The sequence below is a fragment of the Gopherus flavomarginatus genome, chromosome 5, assembly GCF_025201925.1.
Source record: "Gopherus flavomarginatus isolate rGopFla2 chromosome 5, rGopFla2.mat.asm, whole genome shotgun sequence".
Taxonomy (NCBI): Eukaryota; Metazoa; Chordata; order Testudines; family Testudinidae; genus Gopherus; species Gopherus flavomarginatus.
The window spans coordinates 21,826,343-21,847,813 of NC_066621.1; the positions used below are offsets into that span (position 1 = coordinate 21,826,343).

The 21,471-nt window shown below is 49.3% G+C and overlaps 1 protein-coding gene across 1 annotated transcript in view; it reads left to right on the forward strand.

Annotated features, from left to right (window-relative positions):
- The first annotated feature begins 1,545 nt into the window (after positions 1 to 1,545).
- ALX3 (ALX homeobox 3) overlaps positions 1,546 to 21,471 on the forward strand; it is a 34,573-nt gene continuing 14,647 nt past the window's right edge. The window contains exons 1-3 of the mRNA XM_050953792.1: positions 1,546 to 1,849; positions 14,628 to 14,941; positions 21,133 to 21,261. Coding sequence (XP_050809749.1) covers positions 1,546 to 1,849; positions 14,628 to 14,941; positions 21,133 to 21,261 — 747 coding nt within the window. The remainder of the gene's footprint in view (positions 1,850 to 14,627; positions 14,942 to 21,132; positions 21,262 to 21,471) is intronic.

Below are 21,471 nucleotides of genomic sequence, written 5' to 3' on the forward strand. Positions count from 1 at the left end.
CAGCCAGGCCGGCGATTGCTGCTTGCGGAGCGCACCGAATGGGCAGTGCTGGCCAGGCAGAGGCCCTGGCTAAAACAGATCGCCCTTGGCAAAGAAGAAATGAGCCTAGGGGAGGATTAACCCGACTTCTCATCTGCCCCGCGAATGTGTGGGCCGAGCACAGGCGCCGGGGGAAATTCGGGCTCCCTGGGAGCCCATGGCAGTGACTGACACAGGGCCAAGAGTTCGCCCGCAGTCTGAAGAGGGCAGAGGAGGGAGCCGCCCTCAAGACAAGGAGCAGCGTGTCCCTGATGGAGTTTAAAGGAAGCATTTGTCCTCTTCTGGGGTCCGTCTTCCCCGCCCCCCAGTGTCTCCCAGCCGGTCCCCATTCTGCAAGCCCTGGTGTCTGTTTCAGGGCGCTCTCCGGCTGTGTCTCGTGCGAGGGCCGGTGCGGCAGTCGGGGAATAGGAGCGGGTGATTTACCTGTGTCCGCGTCCCTCCTAGATCGTGTCAATTGCATTACACAAGGCGGCAGTTTCTGTCTCTCCAAGTTGAGGAAGGAGCTTCGCAGTTGGGCCCCTCTGAAATAAAGTTCCACAAACCACTGGGTTGTTTTGCTGTTTTTCCCTCTTGAAAAAAGTACTAATTCTTCAAACGATATTGTCTCATTGGGACCGCAATCCTCTCTGTACCTGCCGCATACAATGTGGAATAATGCAAGCGCTTCCCATAGGCATCTGCTTCATAAACTGTGTGAGAGAGACACTATACCAGAGCACCCCCATCTAGCTTGTGTGTGCCATATGCACGTGAGCTAGTCGGTTACAATATCTACTATGTAGATTAGCTAAACCAGAAGGCTAATTACGTGCAAGTGATCTGAAAGAAAATTGTTCTGGTTGACTCAAGGACAAGGGGAGATGTGGGGAAGAAAAGCCAAAAATCTCATCTCCGAGATCCAGTGGAGCGGGGCCAATGAGACAAGCAGCGTAATCGGAGCAAAAGCTGGTTCGGTTATTGGCGTTTGTTAATTAAACAAACAAAAAAATGATCTTGGAATTAAAACACCAGCCGCTGACACAAGCCCAGAGAAAGCCATAACGGGATCCTCAACCCAGCTCTTCCAGCCAAATCCAGCAGATCCCTTTGAAAGGGGGAGCTGCTGGGAGGTCTGGGTGCTTTCCTGTGCTGGGATGAAGGTTTAAACAAAGACAGACCTGGCGTGGGTGACTGGGACGCACATTTCCAGCCAGTCCCAGGAAACCTAAGGGAAAGCGGTGGAGCACTGGGTTCCCACACGTGCGGGCTGTAATAAGGACCATCGGGCTGTATAGGGAAGGCAGGACAGGCCCAGGGGGAGTCCTGGTCTCTCTATATTAGCCCAAGGGGCTGGGCTGAGATTAGAGGGTTAATAAACTTGATGGGAGACACACGTGACTGGATCCCTAGTGGTTTAGTCAGGCTGAGCTGGGTTTTCCGGGCGGGGGGGGTGTTGCGATCCCTCCCCACTCTGAGCTCAAAATCAGCGCCGCGGCTGAGTCCCCGCAGCCCCGTTATCTGCCAGCCATGGAGGCGCAGGGCTGCCTCTCCTTCTGCCCGACCGCACCCCCGCCACCTCCCGCAGGCAAAGCCCCCCCAGCTCCAGGCCTGCAGCGGCGCATCTTCCAGGGTAACCAGAAGCTACCGACCCTCCCTCATCATCATCCGCTTCCCTCGCAGCAGCAGCGGCTCAGCCCCAGGCCGGGCCGCTACCCAGACACTTACCCTCCAGCCCAGGAGAAAGCGGCCCACAAATACCTGGAGTCCCCCAGCCCGGGCCACCACGCGCTGTCTGTCAACGGGAAGGCTTTCTACCAGGCTGTGGCAGAAGGTAAAGGGGGGTCTGGGCCCTGCACTGGCCTCCCGGGGGCCTGAACAGCCAGGGGTGGGCACGAACGGGCCGTGCTGGGAGCTAAGGTGGCCTTGCGCACAGGCACCGAGGGCCAGGGCTGGGGCAGCAGGACGCGGCGAGAGGGGGACTGTATGACCTGAACCAATCCCCCTGAACAGTGCTCCAGGGCCACTCCTGGGCTGGGAAAGCCTTTTATTGAACGCGTGGCCGTCTGTTTCTCAGCTCTCCCCTTCCGTCCTGGGATAGCGCTTCCCTTCTCTCTCTCTCTTTCCTTCTTGTATGGCTATTTCTTTCCTTCTATCTTGTCTCTCTTTCCTGAGCTGTTTCTTCCTCTCGTTTCTCTTTCTTGTACGTCTGTCTCGTTCTTTCTTGTATGTGTTTATTTCTTATAGCTATCTCCTTGTCTTTCCTGTCCTCCGTTCGTTCTCTTTCTTTCTTGTCTCTCTCTTCTCCCTTCCTTGTATGTTTCTTTCTTTCGTTCTTTATTTCTTTCTTGTGCGCCTCTTTTTTTTTTCTTTCCTTGTATGTTCCTTTCTTTCATCTCTCTCTCTCTTTCTCTCATACTTCTTTCTTTCTCTTCGCGTTTTCCCTCGGAGCCAAGTGATTGTATTTCAGACACTATACAAATGTTCTACGCTTTTCTCTCATTGCTTTCTAGAGCAATAAGCAGCTCATATGAACATGTGCAATCTGCCCCCCGCCCCATTGTAGAACTGTCCCGTTTTCTCCTCATTTCATTCGGTTAAAGGGTCGATGCTGCATCCCCAGGCAAATCTCCCGTTGAAGCCAACTCTGAGTCAGCGCTGCCAGGTCGGGGTTTCAAAGGGATCTCCTAACAAGTTGCAAATTTGCACCGCTAGCTTGAAAGGGGATGGGGGAATGCGTGACAGAAGAACAGAGGATGTATTTGAAGTTAAAATTGAAAAATAAACTTTGTTAGTTCGCAGAAATTCCCCCTAATACTCCCAGGAGAGCTATGTTCTCCGCCGATTCTCCTTAGCATCGCAAGCACCAAATTTTATAATCCTCAGAGGATCAGACTTCCTCAATTTTTTAAGAAATACTTTTTCGAAAAAGCATTGCAAAGAAAGATATTTTACATATTATTTCTGGATCATTCTTCTTTCTTTTGTCTCTTTCTATTTGGCTTCTATACAGTCCAGGCGTTTATTCTGTGATCAGCTAGCTGGGAAATCGAAGGAACCGAAGCAAAAGTATTTTTTCTCCATATTGTGCGGACTTCAATCGTTTCTTTCTCATTTCTTTATTTGTGTGTTTTAAAATTCACTTTTTAAAATGTCTAAACTATTTTTAAAAGCCCTTCCTGACATGCTGGAAAAGTTCTTTCCTTCATCTTTATATTTAATTCTAGTTATCTATCCCTCAATGGTGATTTTCTTTCCTTTTCATCTATCGAGCTAAATGTTTACATATTTGTTGGATTTTAAAAATAATCGGTCATAGACACAAAAGTTTCCCCTCCGCCCCCAATGTGCTGCAATATTAAATTTGGCAAAAGGTATATTGGGAAACAAAGGAAAACAGAGACATGTCTTTTGGTGACTGAATGTTGCCTATGATTTAACAAGGCGAAATAAGCTAGATCAATATATCGAGAGGTCAGTTTTCGTTTATGGACCCAGGGCAGCAGCCAGGTTAGCCTAAATTCTTTACTATTCCACTGTTAAGCATCACCATGATCAAAATGGTGCTTAACAGTAGATGTGTGAACATACTGGGGTTTATTATCATCATGATAATCACCTGTGATTTGCAAAGCTGCATAAACCATGCAGCCAAATATTATCGAAATTCGGTAGGGATTGCGCTCCTACCAGCCGCCCGCGCGCAAAGACTTACGCACGTGCTTAATTTTACACGCAACGGGTGAAATCCTGATCCCAGTGAAATCAACCGAGAGTTTTGCCATTGACTTCAGCGAGGGCAGAATCTCTCCATTATAGGACAGCCCCGGCCCCCGCGTAAATCAGTCACAAAGTTCCCATTGACTTCAGCGGCGCAGGGTCAGATTTGGCGAATCGCTCCGTTGAAGTCAATGAAACAGTGGGCAAAGCGAGTAGGTGTTCGGACTTCTTGGAGAATCCGGCCGTGTTGGCGCGGGCTTTACCCGGAGAAATAAGAAAGGAATATTGTACATCTATAGACGTACAGTGCCTGTAATTTCTACTGAAAACTGTTGGAAAGAACTGGATGGCGATTGCTGGTCCTTTGATCCCGTGTAATAAACCCCTTGTATCTTCCTCGCTCAGCCAAGCAAACTGTTATTGAAGGTTATGGGAATAAGGAGCTTTATGGGTCAAATCCGGGCTCCCCTGGAGTCAATGGGATTTTTACCATCGACTTCGATGCAGTCAGGATTTCACCGCAGTCTGTGTGAACCCGGGCACTGCTTTCTTTTTTTTAGCGCAATGATTTTCTCCACCAGCAAAGAGGGCCGTTCCAGGAGCTGAGCAGGGCAAAAGGAGACGGGGGGAAATCAGTGCAGAAAATAAAGAATGGGGAAAGCTGAGGCTGGGGGCGGGGTGGGTTGTAAAAGTTTGTAAAAGTTCCGCGCTTCTTGGCAATCGGACGAAGCTTTCGAGAGAAGAGAAGCTACTTTCCCGTCCTGCCAATTCGTCGCTCGCGTCTGTGGCCTTGTCTTTTCCTCGGATAATAGGCATTTGGGGCGCCATTAAAAATCCCCCTCTTTATACGCTCAGTTTACTGCCCAAGAGGATTCGGGCAGAGAGGGGTTAAAACACGGAAGGCGACTAAACGGCGTTCTAATGCTTTGAAAATCTGCAAAGCCCCTTCGGATCCTTTGGCCTGAAAACCATTCTGGACATTAATGCCTGGTGATCTATAGCGTTAGATAATGAGGAATCCAAGCCTACCAGCGTGCAAGCCAAAACACACCGCGGGGGGATAATCATCTAATCTACAATAGGATTGTTTTTATCCTATTATTATTTACTAATACCTTGCTCTTAAAAATAACCAGACTTGAAACTGATAAAACACGAACACGCTATATATGAAGGATAATACTCTATGGACATTAATGCTACCAGTGCAACCTAATAAAGGGCAAATAACAGATAATATAACGATTCCTACCAACACAACTTTGAGGATGCTTTTGACAGTAGGAAAATAAGAACAGAATAAATAACAAACAATATATTACACTGCTAAAAATAATTATCCAGTATAATAATAATCAAATGCTAATTAATTATAACAATGACTATTGCACTGATGTTAAAATAATCGAATAACAAAACATCATCAATGAGTTTCAGCCATAACAATACAGTTATTGTTATTCTATCACTCAATTATCACCTTTAAATAACTTCTGGACTTCACTGTCACTTATTAATTACTGTTGTGCTTAAAAAGTGGCTGTGAGTTCCAACGGTTAATGATCAGTTATTGTTATTATTAAAGTGGCTGTGAGTTCCAACGGTTAATGATCAGTTATTGTTATTATTAAAGTGGCTGTGAGTTCCTAGGGTTAGCTCGCGGTGAAAATGCAGCGTAATGAAATCAAATCATACTTCTACATCTTACCGAAAGGACTGCCCTGGGATTGGGTCAGGTGTGTCACTGTTGTTGGATTCCCACACGTCTACCCAGCCTGCCCTACCTGCAATTCTTACAGCCCCCCGTAAATCCTTTCCCTTCAGATGAGTTTTAAACCCTGTTTCCCATCCCCGCGGCCCAGTCATAGATCCTGGTCCCGCTGCTGAAATCAAAGGAAGAAAACGGGGCATTTGTTGAATCTTTCATTAAAACTCATTTATCAGGCCCGAGGCGGAAGAGCAGGAGCCGCTCCCAGCCTCCCCAGAGTCTGCAAAACACACAGCAGCTCGGGCTTATTGTCCCCACGCTGATCCGCAAAGCTGGGGAGAATAGCCCCGTTCCTTGGGCCAGAGAAGCAAGTATTTCATTCTGCGTTTTCTCCTTGCTTTGTGTGCTCACCTAGGGCTATAAACTTCCCAAATCAACACTTTCTCCTAGCGTAGAACGAGTTACTTGCTGCAGGATCTAGCATCTGTGCGTCTAAATGACATCCACGCAAATTAGAGACCATTCGAATCCCATTTGGAAGAGCAGTGCCAATATTTTGGTTATAAGCCTTCCTGTTTCTGCGGCTCCGCTATTTAGAAACGATTTTTCAGCGGCTGAATTAATTTCAAACCTCTATGTACGTCTATATATTATGTATTTCCGTGTAGGAATGTCTGTCCATATTTATATCACATCTACACATACAATTCTGTAAAGCCTCAATCTCTCTCGGTCTAAAGCCAACCAAATATATGTAAAGGGATAAATAATCCTTCAGCTGAAAATAATTTATGGCTCATGCAAAGTCAGAAATTTCGCTGTATTATAGGTAGAGGTTAGTTCGTGTTTATGGAGTCAAAATGCTGTCATTGCTCCGGCTGAATTTTATTTGGATTTGATCTTTTATTGTGTGCACACACTTGCACTTATCTACACATATGTACACGTAGCGATCCATCTCAAATGATACGATAGATTAGGTAGCTATTAGTGCTGGTCAAAAATGCTGATTTTTTTTCCCACCAAAAAATGATCAAACAAAACGAGACATTTTAATTTCATTTGATCATTTGGGGGGATTTTTCTTGTTTTTGATAAAGCAAAAACTGGTGGGGATAGTAATTTGAAAACAAAAGTTTCGGTTTTGGGTTTCTCATGGGGAGGGAGCCCAAGCAGATTTCTTTTAACCCAAACTAACATTTCCCATGATCATTTTAGTTTCAGTTAAAAAAATCAATTTTCAGGGGGGAAAATGGTTCAGTGAAAATATTTCCAGCCGCTGATTTATAGACAGGGGCACTTCTCTGCGAAAGGCAGCTCTCCGTCTGTGTGTTTCACATTGATCCCAAGCGCACACTAAATCTGTTTCATTTTACTGTCATTTCCCCCTTCTCTTTCATCGGACTCACTTAACATCCTGACACTTACCTCCTAAATTAGCCTAGGTGAGGATTACTAAAAACTCATCCCTGAAATGAAAGGCCCCCGTGCTTCTCTAAGCACAACATAAATTCTGAGGGGCAGGGGAGAATCTTTCTGCGAGTCTCCAATGGACTGTCTTGAAACATTTAGTTCTTAAAGGCAAATGTGTGGCAATCCCCAGCCCTTGATTTCCTTCCCTGCGAGACAGGGTCAGCTGTAGGAAACTATTCTACGTGGCCCTTCATGTCTGCGCCCTTTGAATCTAGCCCTCCTGATAAAAAACACAGTTTGAGCTTAATTAGAAGCAGTTGGAATAGATGGACTCCTGTAGACTCGCAGGCAGCGGGCTGTGTAAACAACTCTGCCCCTGAGAAAGGGGAAACAGGTACCACAAAGGGGGGTGGGCGGGAGAGAAAAGTTCCGGATGGAAGAAAAATGGCAGCCCCCTCCCCGCTGTCAGGAGACAACTATAGTCAGAGCTTTACCTCGCGGTCGCAGCGCTGAGCCCCCAAATCATGTTCTCAGCTCCCCCTTTAAAACGGGGGAAGTTTCTGGTAGAGGCGAATCTTCTGCCCAGGCTCGCTGGGGTTCGCCTCTGAGGAGGGGTCGGGGGGGGGCAGAAACGGGCCCTCCAGTGAGGAGGGACAAGCGAGCGATTTAAAGGAGGGAGATTGAGAAAGTTTGAGAGTCTCCTCCTTTCTTCTCTCCTCTTCGTCCCCAGAGCTGATCTCTCTCACGCGTGGTGGCTTCCTTGCTTGTCTTTTTGGTACAAAAGCAAGTCGGGGAATTACAGCTGTCCCTGGGATTTAGCAAGGACAGACGCAAAGCTCCAGGGCCCATAAGAGTCCTGGGCAGAAATCATTCAGCCCCTGATGACTTTTCTGCTCCGTTTATTTCCCCAGCGACCCATGAGACTGGGTGGGATGTACAACAACAAAAACACCTCTCTGATTTTTGCTTTGGCCAAGGAAGGAATTCAGTAGTCATGAGAAATTGACTAGGTGAAACTGACAAGCTTTGATGCCTGGTTAGTCCACAGGCTGGACGTGGGCAGGTCAAGGTCTCTTATGCGCCCAGATACCGCGGTGATGGCTGCCTATACAGGGCCGTATCACACTTCCCTTGCAGCTGATCACATTTCTCCCCCGCCCCCCATCACGGCGGAAGAGTTTCTTTCTTGCCCCATCCCTTGAATAATGGTCTCCGAGTTTTTCCACTTTAACCCAAGAATTGTGCAGTTGTTCCCCAGCGGCTAACGCTGCCAGTTTCACAGCCTGTCTGTCTTTTCCGGGTCAGGTCTTTTCTCATCGAACACGCACAGAGAAATCTCTAGCACGATCTAGCCACTTCTGTCATCTGTGATTTTTTTTATTACCCTTCCTCCTTCTTTCTGTCGATTGATTGATTGATTGATTGATTTAGGGTGTGTTGCTGTGTATAAACCCGCAGATCCCATGACGATGGGATGCGTGTTAAATAGAAGCAGCTGAAGAAAAACGGCAGGATCGTTTTGTTGATCAGATTTTGTGGGAGAAGGCATCACCGCATGAACCTAATTTTTGGGATCAGTTCAGCCCAAACATCTTTCCCTGCCCAACAGAACAATCTCCCATCTCTTTACATAACAGTTGGGGGTCATCCTCTCGTTCTGAATTTAAAAATAGAATCTCAGCTAAGGGCATTTCTAAATTTTGTCTCCTGAATGTTTGCCTCTGATGCTACCTTGGGAAATGAAATGGAGAAAAGCCGTTACCTGTATTTTTAGCCATCCCAGGTATCTAATTTCATTGCTATATCTGTAGCTATTTATTTGAAATAGCTAGGTAAACATAGCTGTGGAGAAAGGAGAGAAAGATCTCTAAAGTGTCTTGTTGTCTACCTCCAGAGAAAATATTTCCCGTGGTGGGAATTAATCAAAACAAACTGACTTAGATTCGGCTGTTGGGATAAACCCCAAATTGGTTTCATTAAGGGGAAAAAATCCCTAAATAAACCCCCTTCCTAGTCCGGGGAGAGAAGGAGCCGCTTCGAATTAGAAACCGTTGAAGAGGAAGGAGAAAAAGGGAAGGCGCTGGGTTCCTATCTACGTGCAAGAATTCCGATCGATTGAGTTTTGTAAATTAATTCAAGACATCGAGTTAAAAGAAAGAGTCGACCTTCCCTTTTCAGGTTTAGGTGCAAGATCCCGACTCTAGATCCGGTGTAAATTCGGACCTTGGAAGGCCATTCTAGTTCTCCAGAAACTCTCGGGTGTCCTTGATTTGTTAAATTAGGTAGAGGAAAGAAATGGGAATTTGGGTAGGGTGCTGAGAACGGAACGAACAAACCAACCGGTTGACAAGCCAGGAAAGGAAGAGAGAAACGATAGGAGAGGAAAAGAAGAGAAGGGGAACGGAGCAAGAAAAGACAGAAAGAGGCTACAATGGGTCAGTTAAATGAATCTCGTGCAGTATTTCAAGGTAAACTTTCTGATTAGGTGGTTCTGAGCGGGCTGGGTCAATCACTTTCCAGCAGATATTTGAAAGGAACTTTCTCTCCAGCCCCTTCGCTCCCAGCTGCTCAGCCAGACCGTTCTGCCTCTAACCCTAGCGCCAGCGGCCACCCTGCAGCACCCCCGTCCCCTTGGCTGAGTCCTGTGTGAGCCCAGCTAAAAAACAAACCACTGGGACTGAATAGGGATAGTCCGCAAGGAAGGAACCAGGCACCAGACCAGACTCTTGTACAGGATCCGTCCCACACAGTCTATACAGGATCCAGGGACCCTCCCATTCAATCCATACAGGTTACCAGGTTGTCCCACACAATCGATACAGGCTCAAGCAGGGTCGGCTTTAGGAAGTGCGGGGCCCAATTCGAACATTTTTTGCAGGGCCCTGGCAGGGATGACTAAAAAAGAAACCATGTAAAAAAAAGCCTTTCATTTCTTAGCAGCCGGTTCCTTGTAAAAAGTTCTGATTTAAGGGATGTGCCACAGTATGTTTTTTTTGTACCAATAGGGTTACCATACATCCGTATTTTTAAAAATTCCTCCCAGATGGCGATTTAAGAACCAAAAAGCTGGACATGTCCAGGAAAATACGGATGTATGTTAACCCTACCTAAAGTTCTTTTTAAAAAGATGGGCCTGAACTAGAAAAGAGCTCCGTTTCACATGTATGGATCCCCACCACTCCCTGGGGGTGTGCTAGGGTGACCAGATGTCCCGATTTTATAGGGACAGTCCTGATTTGGGGGTCTTTTTCTTATATAGGATCCTACTACTCCCCACCCTATTCCAATTTTTCACACTTGCTGTCTGGTCACCCTAGGGTGTGCACATGTGTGGGTCACAGCTGCTCACTGCCCCTCTCATTGCAGCAGGTGTGCAGGGTTACTGCCCTGGGAACTGCAGGGCACTAGTGAACATGGGGCTGACTGGAGGTAGCATCTGGCTGCAAGCAGGGAAAGACCTGCGTGGCTGGCTGCTGACAGGGCAGGGGGTGCAGGACTGGCTGCAGATGGGCTGGCTGCAGGCAGGGCAGGGGGTGTGGGATTGGCTGCTGACAGGGGCTGGCTGCAGGCAGGGGGATGTGGGTGGGCTGGTTGGCTTCAGGCAGGGCCTCAGGGGTGTGAGGCAGGGGCTGGTAGGCCTGGAGACAGAGGAGTGTGGGACTGACTAGCTTCAGGCAAGGGGGTGCGGCAGGGGGTGGCTGGAGACAAGGCAGGGGGTGCTGGGCTGGTGCGGGCAGGGCAGAGGCTGCGGGGCTGGTGCAGGCAGGGCAGGGGGTTCAGCAGGGGCTGGCTGCGGGCAGGGGTGTGGGTACAGGGGGTACAGCCTACCCTGTACGGTAAGTGACCCCTCGTCCTCCTCCACCAAGGTAGCAGCAGCAGCCCAGGGCTCGGGGGCTATTTAAAGGGCCTGTGGCTCCCTTGCTTCCACCGCCCCAGCCCTTTGAATAGCCGCGGGAGCCCTGAGGAAGCGGCAGGGCTCCAGGGGCTATTCAAAGGACCGGGGCAGCAGAGGCAGCTGGAGCCCCCCGCTACCCCAAGGCTCTGGGGGTTATTTAAAGGGCCTGGGGCTCCCCTGCTTCTACCACTTCAGCCCTTTAAATAGCTGTGGGAGCCCTGGGGAAGTGGTGGGGCTCTGGGGGCTATTTAAAGGGCCAGGGCAGTAGAAGCAAAGGGAGCCCCAGACTTTTTAAATAGCCCCCAAGGCTCCAGCAGTGGGGCTCTGGTGGCAATTTAAAGGGCCTGAGGCTCCAGACCCTGCTGGGAGCCCCAGGCCCTTTAAATTGCCCCCTGGGGAAGCTGGGCCACCCTGGTACAGTGCACCGGCAGGGCTTGGGTGTGGGGCCCTCTTAGGCGCGGGGCCCGATTCGGGGGAATTGGTTGAATTGGCCTAAAGCCGGCCCTGGGCTCAAGGGTGTGTCGCATTCAGTCTACACGGGATCCATCCCATACAGTCTATACAGGATACCGGGTCATCCCACACAATCTATACAGGGTTAAGGTTCTGTTCCATTCAATCTATCCCATACAGCCTATACACGATCAACGGTCTGTCCCCTTCAGTCTGTACAGGATGCATCTCATATAGTTTATACAGGAGCCAGGGTTCATCCCATTCAACCTATACGAGATACAGATAAGCAAAGAATATTGGGCCCGATCCTGACATCACTGAAGCCCACGACCCAAATCCTCATTTGCCCCCAGTGGTGCAGGATCAGGCCCAATATCAAGAAAGCAAGCACGGGTCAGTTAAAACTCTATGCCCTAGTGCCCCGTCTGCTGGAGAAAGAGACCATGATGTGGAGAGGAAACCCCAGAAGGTTGGATCCCACTAGGAAGGGAAAACATTCTCTAGAATGAAACCAGGACAGGAACTTCAGCCCCAGGGCTTCCTCTGTGTTTCCCCAGCCCCAACGTTCCACATCTGCTGAGACCAGGTCCTCTTCCTCCCCTGGGCCCCTTTACCCCATTTTCACCCGCTGAGAGTCATAGCCTGCAGGTGAGTTGAACCAGGTGTGAGGAAAGCAGTTTCCTAGCAACTCCTTTCCCCTGAGGTACAGATGGGGTAAAATGTCTTGGGCCCTGCAGAGCTTGATGAAATGGCACCGAGTAGGTTAAATGGGCTGGCATTGCAGCTTCAGGGTAGGCCCCACCGAGAACCCTGGATAACCAGGGAAAGCTTTGCCTGCCCACACTGGTAACAGTGCAGGGATTGAGGAGTCGTCGAGATTCAGCACCCAGAATATTCCAGGCCTGACTCTTCAACACACGAGCCTTTCCCTGGAATGGGCAGGCCTTGTTGCTGTCCCCTTTGCAGCCTCCCTTATGCTGGTATTTTAGATTTTTGTTTCTGACCAAGAGCCAGGTCCTCGGCTGGCGAAAATCAACAACATTCCACTGATGGCTACGAAGCCAATTTCCACTAGCTGAGGAGCTGGTCTCAGAAGACCTTCCCCACTGGTGCAGTTCCCTCTTGTGTTCTGCTTGTCACTGTCGGCAGCCAAATCCGTGTGAAAGAGAACACTCCTGGCTTGCGGCTGGAAAAGGCAGCCCGAGTTCCTCTTTCAGTATGTGGCTCTGATTTATTCCCTCCAACATATTTCAGTACAAATTCCAGACATGGGGTGGGGAGAAAAAATGCAACACAAACATATTGCCCTAGATCCCCCAAGGGCTGTTTTCTATAAGGCAATTCCTCAAACGATGCAGGCTGGGAAATGGACGCCCCGGGCGGTGCCGTTCAAAGGCGCTGGGATGGCTTTCATGGGGGAGTTCTTTCCAAATATTTTCTGGAGAAAGATTTAGATCTTTGGGGAGCCCCTGGCCTCCAGCACATTTTCAACGGCAGTAGTTCAGGGGCTGCAAACCCAGGGCATGCAAGAACAGAGTCATTTCCATGAGCCAGGGTTGAGCAGCGTGTCTGTTTGCCGCCACACCAGCCAAGATTCTGCTCCATCGGTGGCAAGACAGATATTGTGTCCAGCTGGCCTGGAGATGGAGAAAGGGTTGGGGGAAGCTCAGTAGGCATGCTGGGACAATCTCATCTTGCTAGTGCTTCGGGACAGATCCTCAGTGGGTGTAAATAAGTGCAGATCCATTGAAACCATTGCTGATTTACACCCACTGAGGATCTGGCCCTGCAGGTGCACTCTGCCTAATTCATCCTGCTCCCTAGCCTACATTCATCTCACCTACCCCCCTCACTCTTCATTTCACACCCCTGGCCTCCTACTTCAGTATCCCTCACCCATCCCACTGCTAAAGACTCAGAGACCCCTGCAGCAGCACACAGCTGGGCAAGCCCTGGAATGAATAGTTCTCTGTGCCCTCAATTCCTGTTGGAGGCAAGGGGATCATAAATAATTGTCCTATATTCATAAGAACAGCCATACTGGGTCAGACCTATGGTCCATCTAGCCCAGTATCGTGTCTTCTGACTGTGGCCATCACCAGGTGCTTCAGAGGGAATGAACAGACAGGGCAATTATAGTGATCCATCCCCTGTGGTCCAGTCCCAGCTTCTGGCAAACAAGAGGCTAGGGACATTCAGAACATGGCGTTGCATCTCTGCCCATCCTGGCTAATAGCCATTGATGGACCGATCCTCCATGAACTGATCTAATTCTTTTTTTAACCCAGTTATACTTTTGGCCTTTACAGCATCCCCCAGCAACAACTTTCACAGACTGATTGTGCGTTGCGTGAAGATTTGCACTTTCTTTTAAACCTGCAGCCTATTAATTTCATTGGGTGACCCCTGGTTCATGTATTATATGACAGGATAAATAACACTTTCCCATTCACTCTCTCCACACCATTCCTGATTTTATAGACCTCTCTCATATCCTCCCCTGAGTCGTTTCTCTTCTAAGCTGAACAGCCCCAGTCTTTTTAATGTCTCCTCATGTGGAAGCTTTTTCCATCCCCTGATCATTCCTGTTGCCCTTCTCTGTACGTTTTCCAATTCTAATCCCATCTGTTAAATTGACAGGAGATGCACATGTACCGTGCTCTAGGCCAATGCAGGTAACAGACTCTCTCTCTGTTTTAGGTACATACGTGGCTCCCATCACTTTAGTACTCAAGTGCCTCACGCTCTTTAAGGGCTATTATCTCTATTTGACAGAAGGGGAACTGAGACCCAGGGCTGATTGACTTGCCCAAGGTCACACATAGAGGTCAGTGGCAGAGCAGAGAACTGAGCTCTGGTCTCCTGAGTCCCTGGGTACTAACCTAAAAGGAGTGTAAAACCTAGCCCTTCATTGGCTCCTCCCGGGAGAAAACCCAGGCCCCACTCGCTGGCTCTGAGCTTTCATCTATTCCCCAGCAGAGGAGTAGTCTTTCCCCTCTGGGTATGCTGCAATCGTTGGCAAGATGGATTTGGACCCACTATTTGTCCTTGTGTGTCTTCCCCCTTTTAGTGATTTCATCCACAAATCCCACCAGCCCTGCCTTCCCGCCCCAAGGCTGAACCATTCAATTGCCAGGAGTGCTTAATTCTTGCCTGATGGGGCACAGAGGAGATTTTCCCCCAGAGATACAGGCCCTAATCTCTCTGCACTCACCCCAGACCTGCGGTGCTGTTTCAGTATTTAATGAGGAACTTGGAAAAACGTGGGCTGCATTAATCTATTCAGAGCCACTAGCCAAACTCCTGGGTCCGAAATAGTTTAGCACATCCATAGAGAACAATGCTTGAGGAGTGGGGACAGTGGGCAACAGCATGGCTCTGTGATTCTTTAACCTACTGCTCTGTGTGTTCCCACTGCAGCCAGAGAGAAAAGTGCCAAAGGGCAAGGGTACCACCCCGTGCCCACAGACTGCAGAGCCCTGCTGGAAGAAGCCCCTGATCTCAGCTGCTCCCCGGCTGCGTCTCTGGGCAGCTTGAGGGAGCACATCTCCCCTGAGCTCAACGACACTATGGAGCTAGCCAAGAACAAGAACAAGAAGAGGAGGAACAGGACGACCTTCAGCACCTTCCAACTGGAAGAGCTGGAGAAAGTCTTCCAGAAAACCCATTACCCCGATGTGTATGCCAGGGAGCAGCTGGCACTAAGGACTGACCTAACAGAAGCCAGGGTTCAGGTAAGGGAATGAGAGGTGGGCAGGGTCATTTCTGCAAGGTCCTTTCCACAAAACACAGTGACATTTGCCTCCCTCCTAATAGTTTCACCTGGGATTGTACAAGCCGAGCAGGGGCAGGTCAGCTTGGTACTTGGATTGGAAGATTGCCAAGAGATGCTTACATATTGTCCCTGCTTCTTCTTCTATCTCTGCAACGAACCCAGCCTGGTGCTATAGGGCACTGGACTGCCAGCTTTGGAAAACTGAGGGGCACAGCCATTTGGGCTCATTAAATATCCCATTGTGGTATTTTGGCCGAGAGGAGGGTGGTTAATCCCAGCAGCCAGGGCAAATTCCAGTCTGGATAGTTACATTCTAACTGATCTTTCTCGAGCAATCATCTCATTTTCTGAAATGGTTGGCGTTGTGCAGGATCTAGGTACAAGTCTGTCTCCCTGAAGTCCTCCTGTATTTTCAGATGGCTCTGAAAGTCATCTTTACTTCTTCTCCAAGAAGGTCAAGAAGCATTGCTGTAGTGTCTGCTGTTAAACATCTGCCACATTCCATTCCTATAATATCTTCTTCTCGACCAATTTCTGGAGCCCATTACAAGGTATCGTCAAATTACAACCCCATAATCGATGGGGACCACATCCTGAAAGAAATCTTCTCTAAACCCGCTCCTCTGGCTTCAAAACCCGCAGACTCACCAAGCTCACTATCAGAAGCAAGCTTCCCACAGACCAAGACGCACCAAGTCAAGGCAGCACTAGACCCTGTCATAACAGATGCAAAACCTGCAGACATATCTCTGCTGCTGCAATGATAAATCCCCCCTCTCCCTCAACACACCTTTCAAGATCTCTGGGTCCTTCATATGCCTATCACAACATGGAGCGTACCTTAGTTGCATCAAATGCCTCAACAACTATGTGGATGAAACTAGACAACCACTATGCTCTCAAATGAACTCACACAGAAAAATCATAAGAGACAAACCCACCCTGTCACTTATGGGTGAATACTTTTCACAAAACAACCACTCTATAGGTGACCTCTCAGTCCTTGTCCTCAAACCTGCACACCATCCAAAGACAAGCCTGTGAGCTTACATTTATCACTTTGGAAAACGCTAAAAGTCACGGACACGGGATTTAGGTCTCATTACAAAAATCTGTAACTCACTAACCTTCCTTTTGTTCTCTGATTGTAGAGGTGTTAATTGCCCACTTCATCTTGAATAGTCTCTTGCAACATGTGTTAAATGCTTATGCTTACCGAGCTGTTCCATCTTGTATTTAGCTGTGAAACTTAAATTTCCCAGACCTGAGGAAGAACTTCTTGTGGCTCAAAAGCTTGTCGCTTTCAACAACAAAAGTTCGTCCAATAAAGGATACTACACCTCATCCACTTTGTCTCTCTCATATCCTGGGACCAAGATGGCTACAGCAACTCTGCAAACAAAGTTTAAGTCTTGGTCTTCTTGTTCAAGGTCTTTCTTTTAATAACAGCACCGTCTTGCACTTTTTTAGCACCACTCTAGCTTTTTTGCCGCCCCAAGCATGGCAGTCAGGCTGCCTTTGGCAGCTTGCCTGCAGGATGTCCCCGGTCCCGCAGATTCAGGGCCGGCTTTAGGCTGATTCCCTCGATTCCCCCAAATCGGGCCTTGAGCCTAAGAGGGCCCCATGCTCACACCAAAGAGGGCCCCGCACCCTGAAGAAGAGAGCCTAACTTTTTAATTTTTACTCACCTGGCAGCGGTCCGGGTCTTTGGTGGCACTTTGGCGGTGGGTCCTTCACTCGCTCTGGGTCATTGGCGGCATTTTGGTGGCGGGTCCTTCAGTGCCACAGAAGACCAGGAGCGAGTGAAGAACACACTGACAAAGTGCCACTGAAGACCCGGACTGCCGCCGGGTATTTGAATCAGGCCCCACACTTCCTAAAGCTGGCCCTGGCGTATGGGATGTCCCCGGTCCCGCGGCTTTGGTGTACCCACTGCCGAATTGCCGCTGAATCTGCAGGACCGGCGAACCTCCTGTAGGCAAGCTGCCGAAGGCTGCCTGACTGCCGCCCTCACAGGGACTGGCAGGGTGCCCCCCAGGGCTTGCCACCCCAGGCATGTGCTTGGAGTGCTGGTGCCTGGAGATGCCGTTGTATAGCACCTTTCAACCCATCTAAAGAGTTTCTACCACTGGCATCCCCAGGACGTTCATAGGGACCAAACTGGAGTGGATAACTTATCCCGTCACCGAATGGAAGGAGACCTGGGCAAGCAGCCTGGAACAGCCCAGTCTTTCCCCTGGCACCCCCTTTACATCAGCAGGGTTAACGCTCCCCAGAGGTGCTCGCCTGTGGTTTCAGTCTCACGTTGGAAAGCCAGAAAAGTTGGCTTGCAAGAATGTCCACAGGAATGTGCAAAATGAAGTGAGTGCAAGTGATGATCGAAAGCAACAGGAGAAACTGGCGCTCAGAGCTACAAACACATCTGGACAGGAATCCACACAGCCTTGCTGCTCTGGCTATTAAATATCACTGCAGAGGACGAACCAGTCTGCAAATGTAATGCTGGGTGAGGAAGAATGTCCTGTCAGGGGAGAGATGCAGACAGGGAATTGAAATATTCCACTGTGCCTGAGCCAGGGACTCCACCAGGATGTACTTTGTCACCCAGCCTGTCACAGCTACAGGGTTTGCTGGAAAGCACATTCTGAGGCAGGATGGGTTCTGGGGAGAAGCTAGTGGTGTCCCCTGGTGGCAGCCTTCGTAGGAGACTAAGGAAAGAGTTGAAGCAAGCACTGGAGACAGTATTACTCATCTGTGTGATGGAAAGGAGCCTGAGGTTGTTTGGTTTGGGGACAGAATAATAATAATTCCTAGCTTTTATAAAGCATTTTTCATCTAGAGACCTCAAAGCACTTTACAGAGGACAGTATCATTAATCTCATTTTACAGGTGGGGAAATTGAGGCACAGGGAGGTGAAGTGACTTGCCAGCTCAGGGCAGAAAAGGATGTAGACTTTAAAGGAATGGGACGTTGTTAGATGGGCATGGGGGACCAGATCTGAAAGGGCCCAGAAATTGGTCCCAGGGTCTTGATTTTGCCTATTACACAGTTAGGAGCTGGTCAGAAAGTTCTAATCTGGATCTGAGTGGTTCAGGGACACCTGGATCCCAAACTAGGGCTTGGGTCCATCTCTAACACCCAGTGCTGCAGCTAGCGATATAAGTGAAGAGTCAGAAAGAGGTCAGCCAAGGAGCAGCCCTCCTAAATACAGACTCAGATGTTAAGCCCAGCAAAGTCCGTTATGACCATCTAGTCTGATCTTCTGCATAGCCAAGGGCAGAGATTGATTCCCTGCATCAAGCCCCTGTGAAGATAACTGCAACACTATCTTGGGAAATTTCCCTTAATGCAGTTATTTGAGGTGGTAACTAAAGTGCTAGCAACCTCAGAGAGGCACCTCCTGAGACAGCCCCCTGAAACCTTAGCATCTCTAGAGCCCATCAGAGACATGCTGCCAGCCTCTTGCTAGATATCACCAAACTGCAGTCATCTTCTGAGGCTAGCTCCGTCACCGCATCCCAAGACAGTGATGCCTGGACCATCAGATGGAGAACCGGCAGGTGGTTCCTCCGGGCAGAGGTTTGACCCCTGTGAATATACTCATTGTTAATGTACTGGAGTGCATCAGAATAGAAGCAGCTTGGGGAAATCTGAGACCCAGGAATGCATGAATGGAGGCTGTGTGTGTGGTAACCGCTTGTAGGCTGCAGCTATTCGTATGAAGCATCTGACTACTTCCAGAGGGTGTGTCCATACAACAGTCGCACAGCTACAGCATTGTGGATGCTTCCTACGGAAGAGTTTTCCCACCACTGTAAATAATTCACATCTCTGCAAGGGAGTAGCTAGGTGGACAGAAGAATTCTTCCATCAACCTCATTGCATCTACAGTGAGGGTCAGATCAAGCTAACTATGTCACGACAGAGGTGAAATTTTTTCACAGCCCTGAGTGATGGAGCTAGGTCAACTTAATTTGTAGGCATAGACAAGGCCGTAATGAGGATATAAAAATAAGTAGTCACCCCAGCAACCTGTGCTCTGTGTGTTATGGGAGAGAAAGGAGATCTTTCCCCTTTCTGCTGTTGTTTCTTAAGGTGAATTCAGTGCCAGTTAAAAGGCAGACAGCCCTGGAGACTGAAGTCCTTTTGTTATCCAGAGAGTAGGTACATCAAGCATAAGCTTGCTCCAAAGTCCATCTGACAGATGAGCCTCAGTGATGAACTGGAGGGACCAACCTCTGAGACTGCCAACAAGGGAGCGAGACAGCAACAGTAGTGGGGGCTATTTGTGTGCTATAGACACCTGTCAGCTAGGAACCGAACCGACAGCCACCAGACACATGGTGGTAAAGGCTTTCAGACACTGCCAACCTGCACAGCATTGGATCTGCTGGCCACAAATGGAAGGGCTCCATGCCTCAGTAGCAACTTGCTGCTCACAGTGCACACTCTTAAAGGAACAGTTTGACAAAGTGACTCACCAGCCAATGCGTTGCCTTGTGGCTGGGTCTCATGTTGGTGGTTTTTCCCACTCTGTAGCCTCACTGACCAGCCATTCAGGTCTGACAGTGGCAGGGGCGGCACTAGGCATTTTGCCGCCCCAAGCACGGCAGGCAGGCTGCCTTCGGTGGCATGCCTGGGGAGGGTCTGCTGGTCTTGTGGCTTCGGCGGACCTCCCGCTGGCGTGCCTGTGGAAGGTCTGCCAAAACCGCGGGACCAGCAGACCCTCCGCAGGCATGCCGCCAAAGGCAGCCTGCCTGCCATCCTTGTGGCGCCGGCAGAGCACCCCCCGCGGCTTGCCACCCCAAGCATGTGCTTGGCATGCTGGGGCCTGGAGCTGCCCCTCGACAGTGGCCTTTGGTCCCGTGACTCAGCCCTCCAGCCAGGTCAATTTCTAGTTGCACCCCTTCTGAGTTAAGGGGGAGACCTATCCAATACAGTCCAGTAGCTTTGTGCCAGGGCTCCAGCCTGACTCTAGGCCCACTATGACCCTTGCCCAGGCCTTTCCGTGGTGACCTATAGAGACTGGATTCCCCTACCTCTAGCCTGGGTTCCAGCCCAGGCCTCTGTAGCAGATGACTACGATCTGCTTCTTCTGACCTATTCCTTCTTCCTCAGGCTTCTTCCTACTGTGGCCTGTGTCTAGGCCTTTCCCCCCAGCCCTTGGAGGAATGGTAATACAGAGACAATGCAATAATAGCCCAAACATCTCTGGTCTCCTTCCTCTGGGGGGATACTGGATGAGCCATAGCCCTGCTCAGAATCCTCCAGGCAGTGTTTGCAGTAACCTTCTGCTAGCTTTGGCTCGACGGTGCTTCTTGCAGGGAGCTAGTGGGGAGAGATCCATCCTCATCTCTGGGCCTTCTCAACTGAGCTTTTCCCTTTTAAGGCTCCTCTCCTCCACGGTTGGCATGGCTGAGCCCAAAGCTGCTCCTTCAACCCCTTCTTGCCTGGTGTGGGGCTTGTACTCCCCATCACCAACACCACAATGGAAGGTAACTTTCTGGGACTAGCTGGTTTCATCTGGGCTAAGATAAGACTTGGGCTTAATCCTTTTGTCAGGTCACGGGTGGAAATGTGTTTGGTGGTCTTGTACCAACACCGAGTGGGACCAGAAATGAACCCAGGAGACCACCACGGAATCTAGAGCTCTGAATGGTCTCCATAAATGAAAACAATAGGGATGGGGCAGTTGCAGTGCCAGGCAAGGATCAAGGTGCACTGGCAGATGGAAGCTTGCCCAGTGCTCACCCTGCCAGGGCCTTTATCCCCTTGCTAAAAATCACATGTACCATATGGACCCATTTATAACTCAGATAGGAACCAATGCATGTGAGTACCCCATATTCCACTGCAGGGTCCCCTAAACCCACTTACCAGCCAAAGTAAACTTTGTGCTAATAAAGTGGCAGAGTCTGCTACACCATACCCCATATGCCAGTGGAACCCCCGGACGCTGCAGTGCCCTGTAAGGCCCAGCCACATGTCAACATAAGCCCCATATTCCTTGGATGTCTCCAATCTCCTGCCCCCTGTAAGGTCTTGGTAGGTCTAAACTTGATCACTTTCAGTTGGGTCCCTTGGCTGTTTCAGCATCTCTGTGTTGATTGACAGTCTCAGGTCACCTGGGATTTGCACTGTTCCCCCAGGTTTGGTTCCAGAACCGGAGAGCAAAGTGGCGGAAACGGGAACGTTATGGGAAAATCCAGGAGTCCAGAAATCCCTTTGCAACCACCTACGACATCTCTGTCCTGCCCAGAGCTGAAAACTACCCTCAGGTATTGAGACAGAATCAGGAACATTGGCCAGACCTCACCCCCATCAGAACATGTTGGGCCAAATTAGGATTTCACATCCATGGGCGTAAATCTAGATTAGCTCTACTTAAGTCAATGCAGTTACTTCAGATTGGTACCATGTAAATGAGAAGACAAGAGAGAATAATGCAGCAGATCAGAGCTACAGCATATTGCACCCCATTTCCAAGC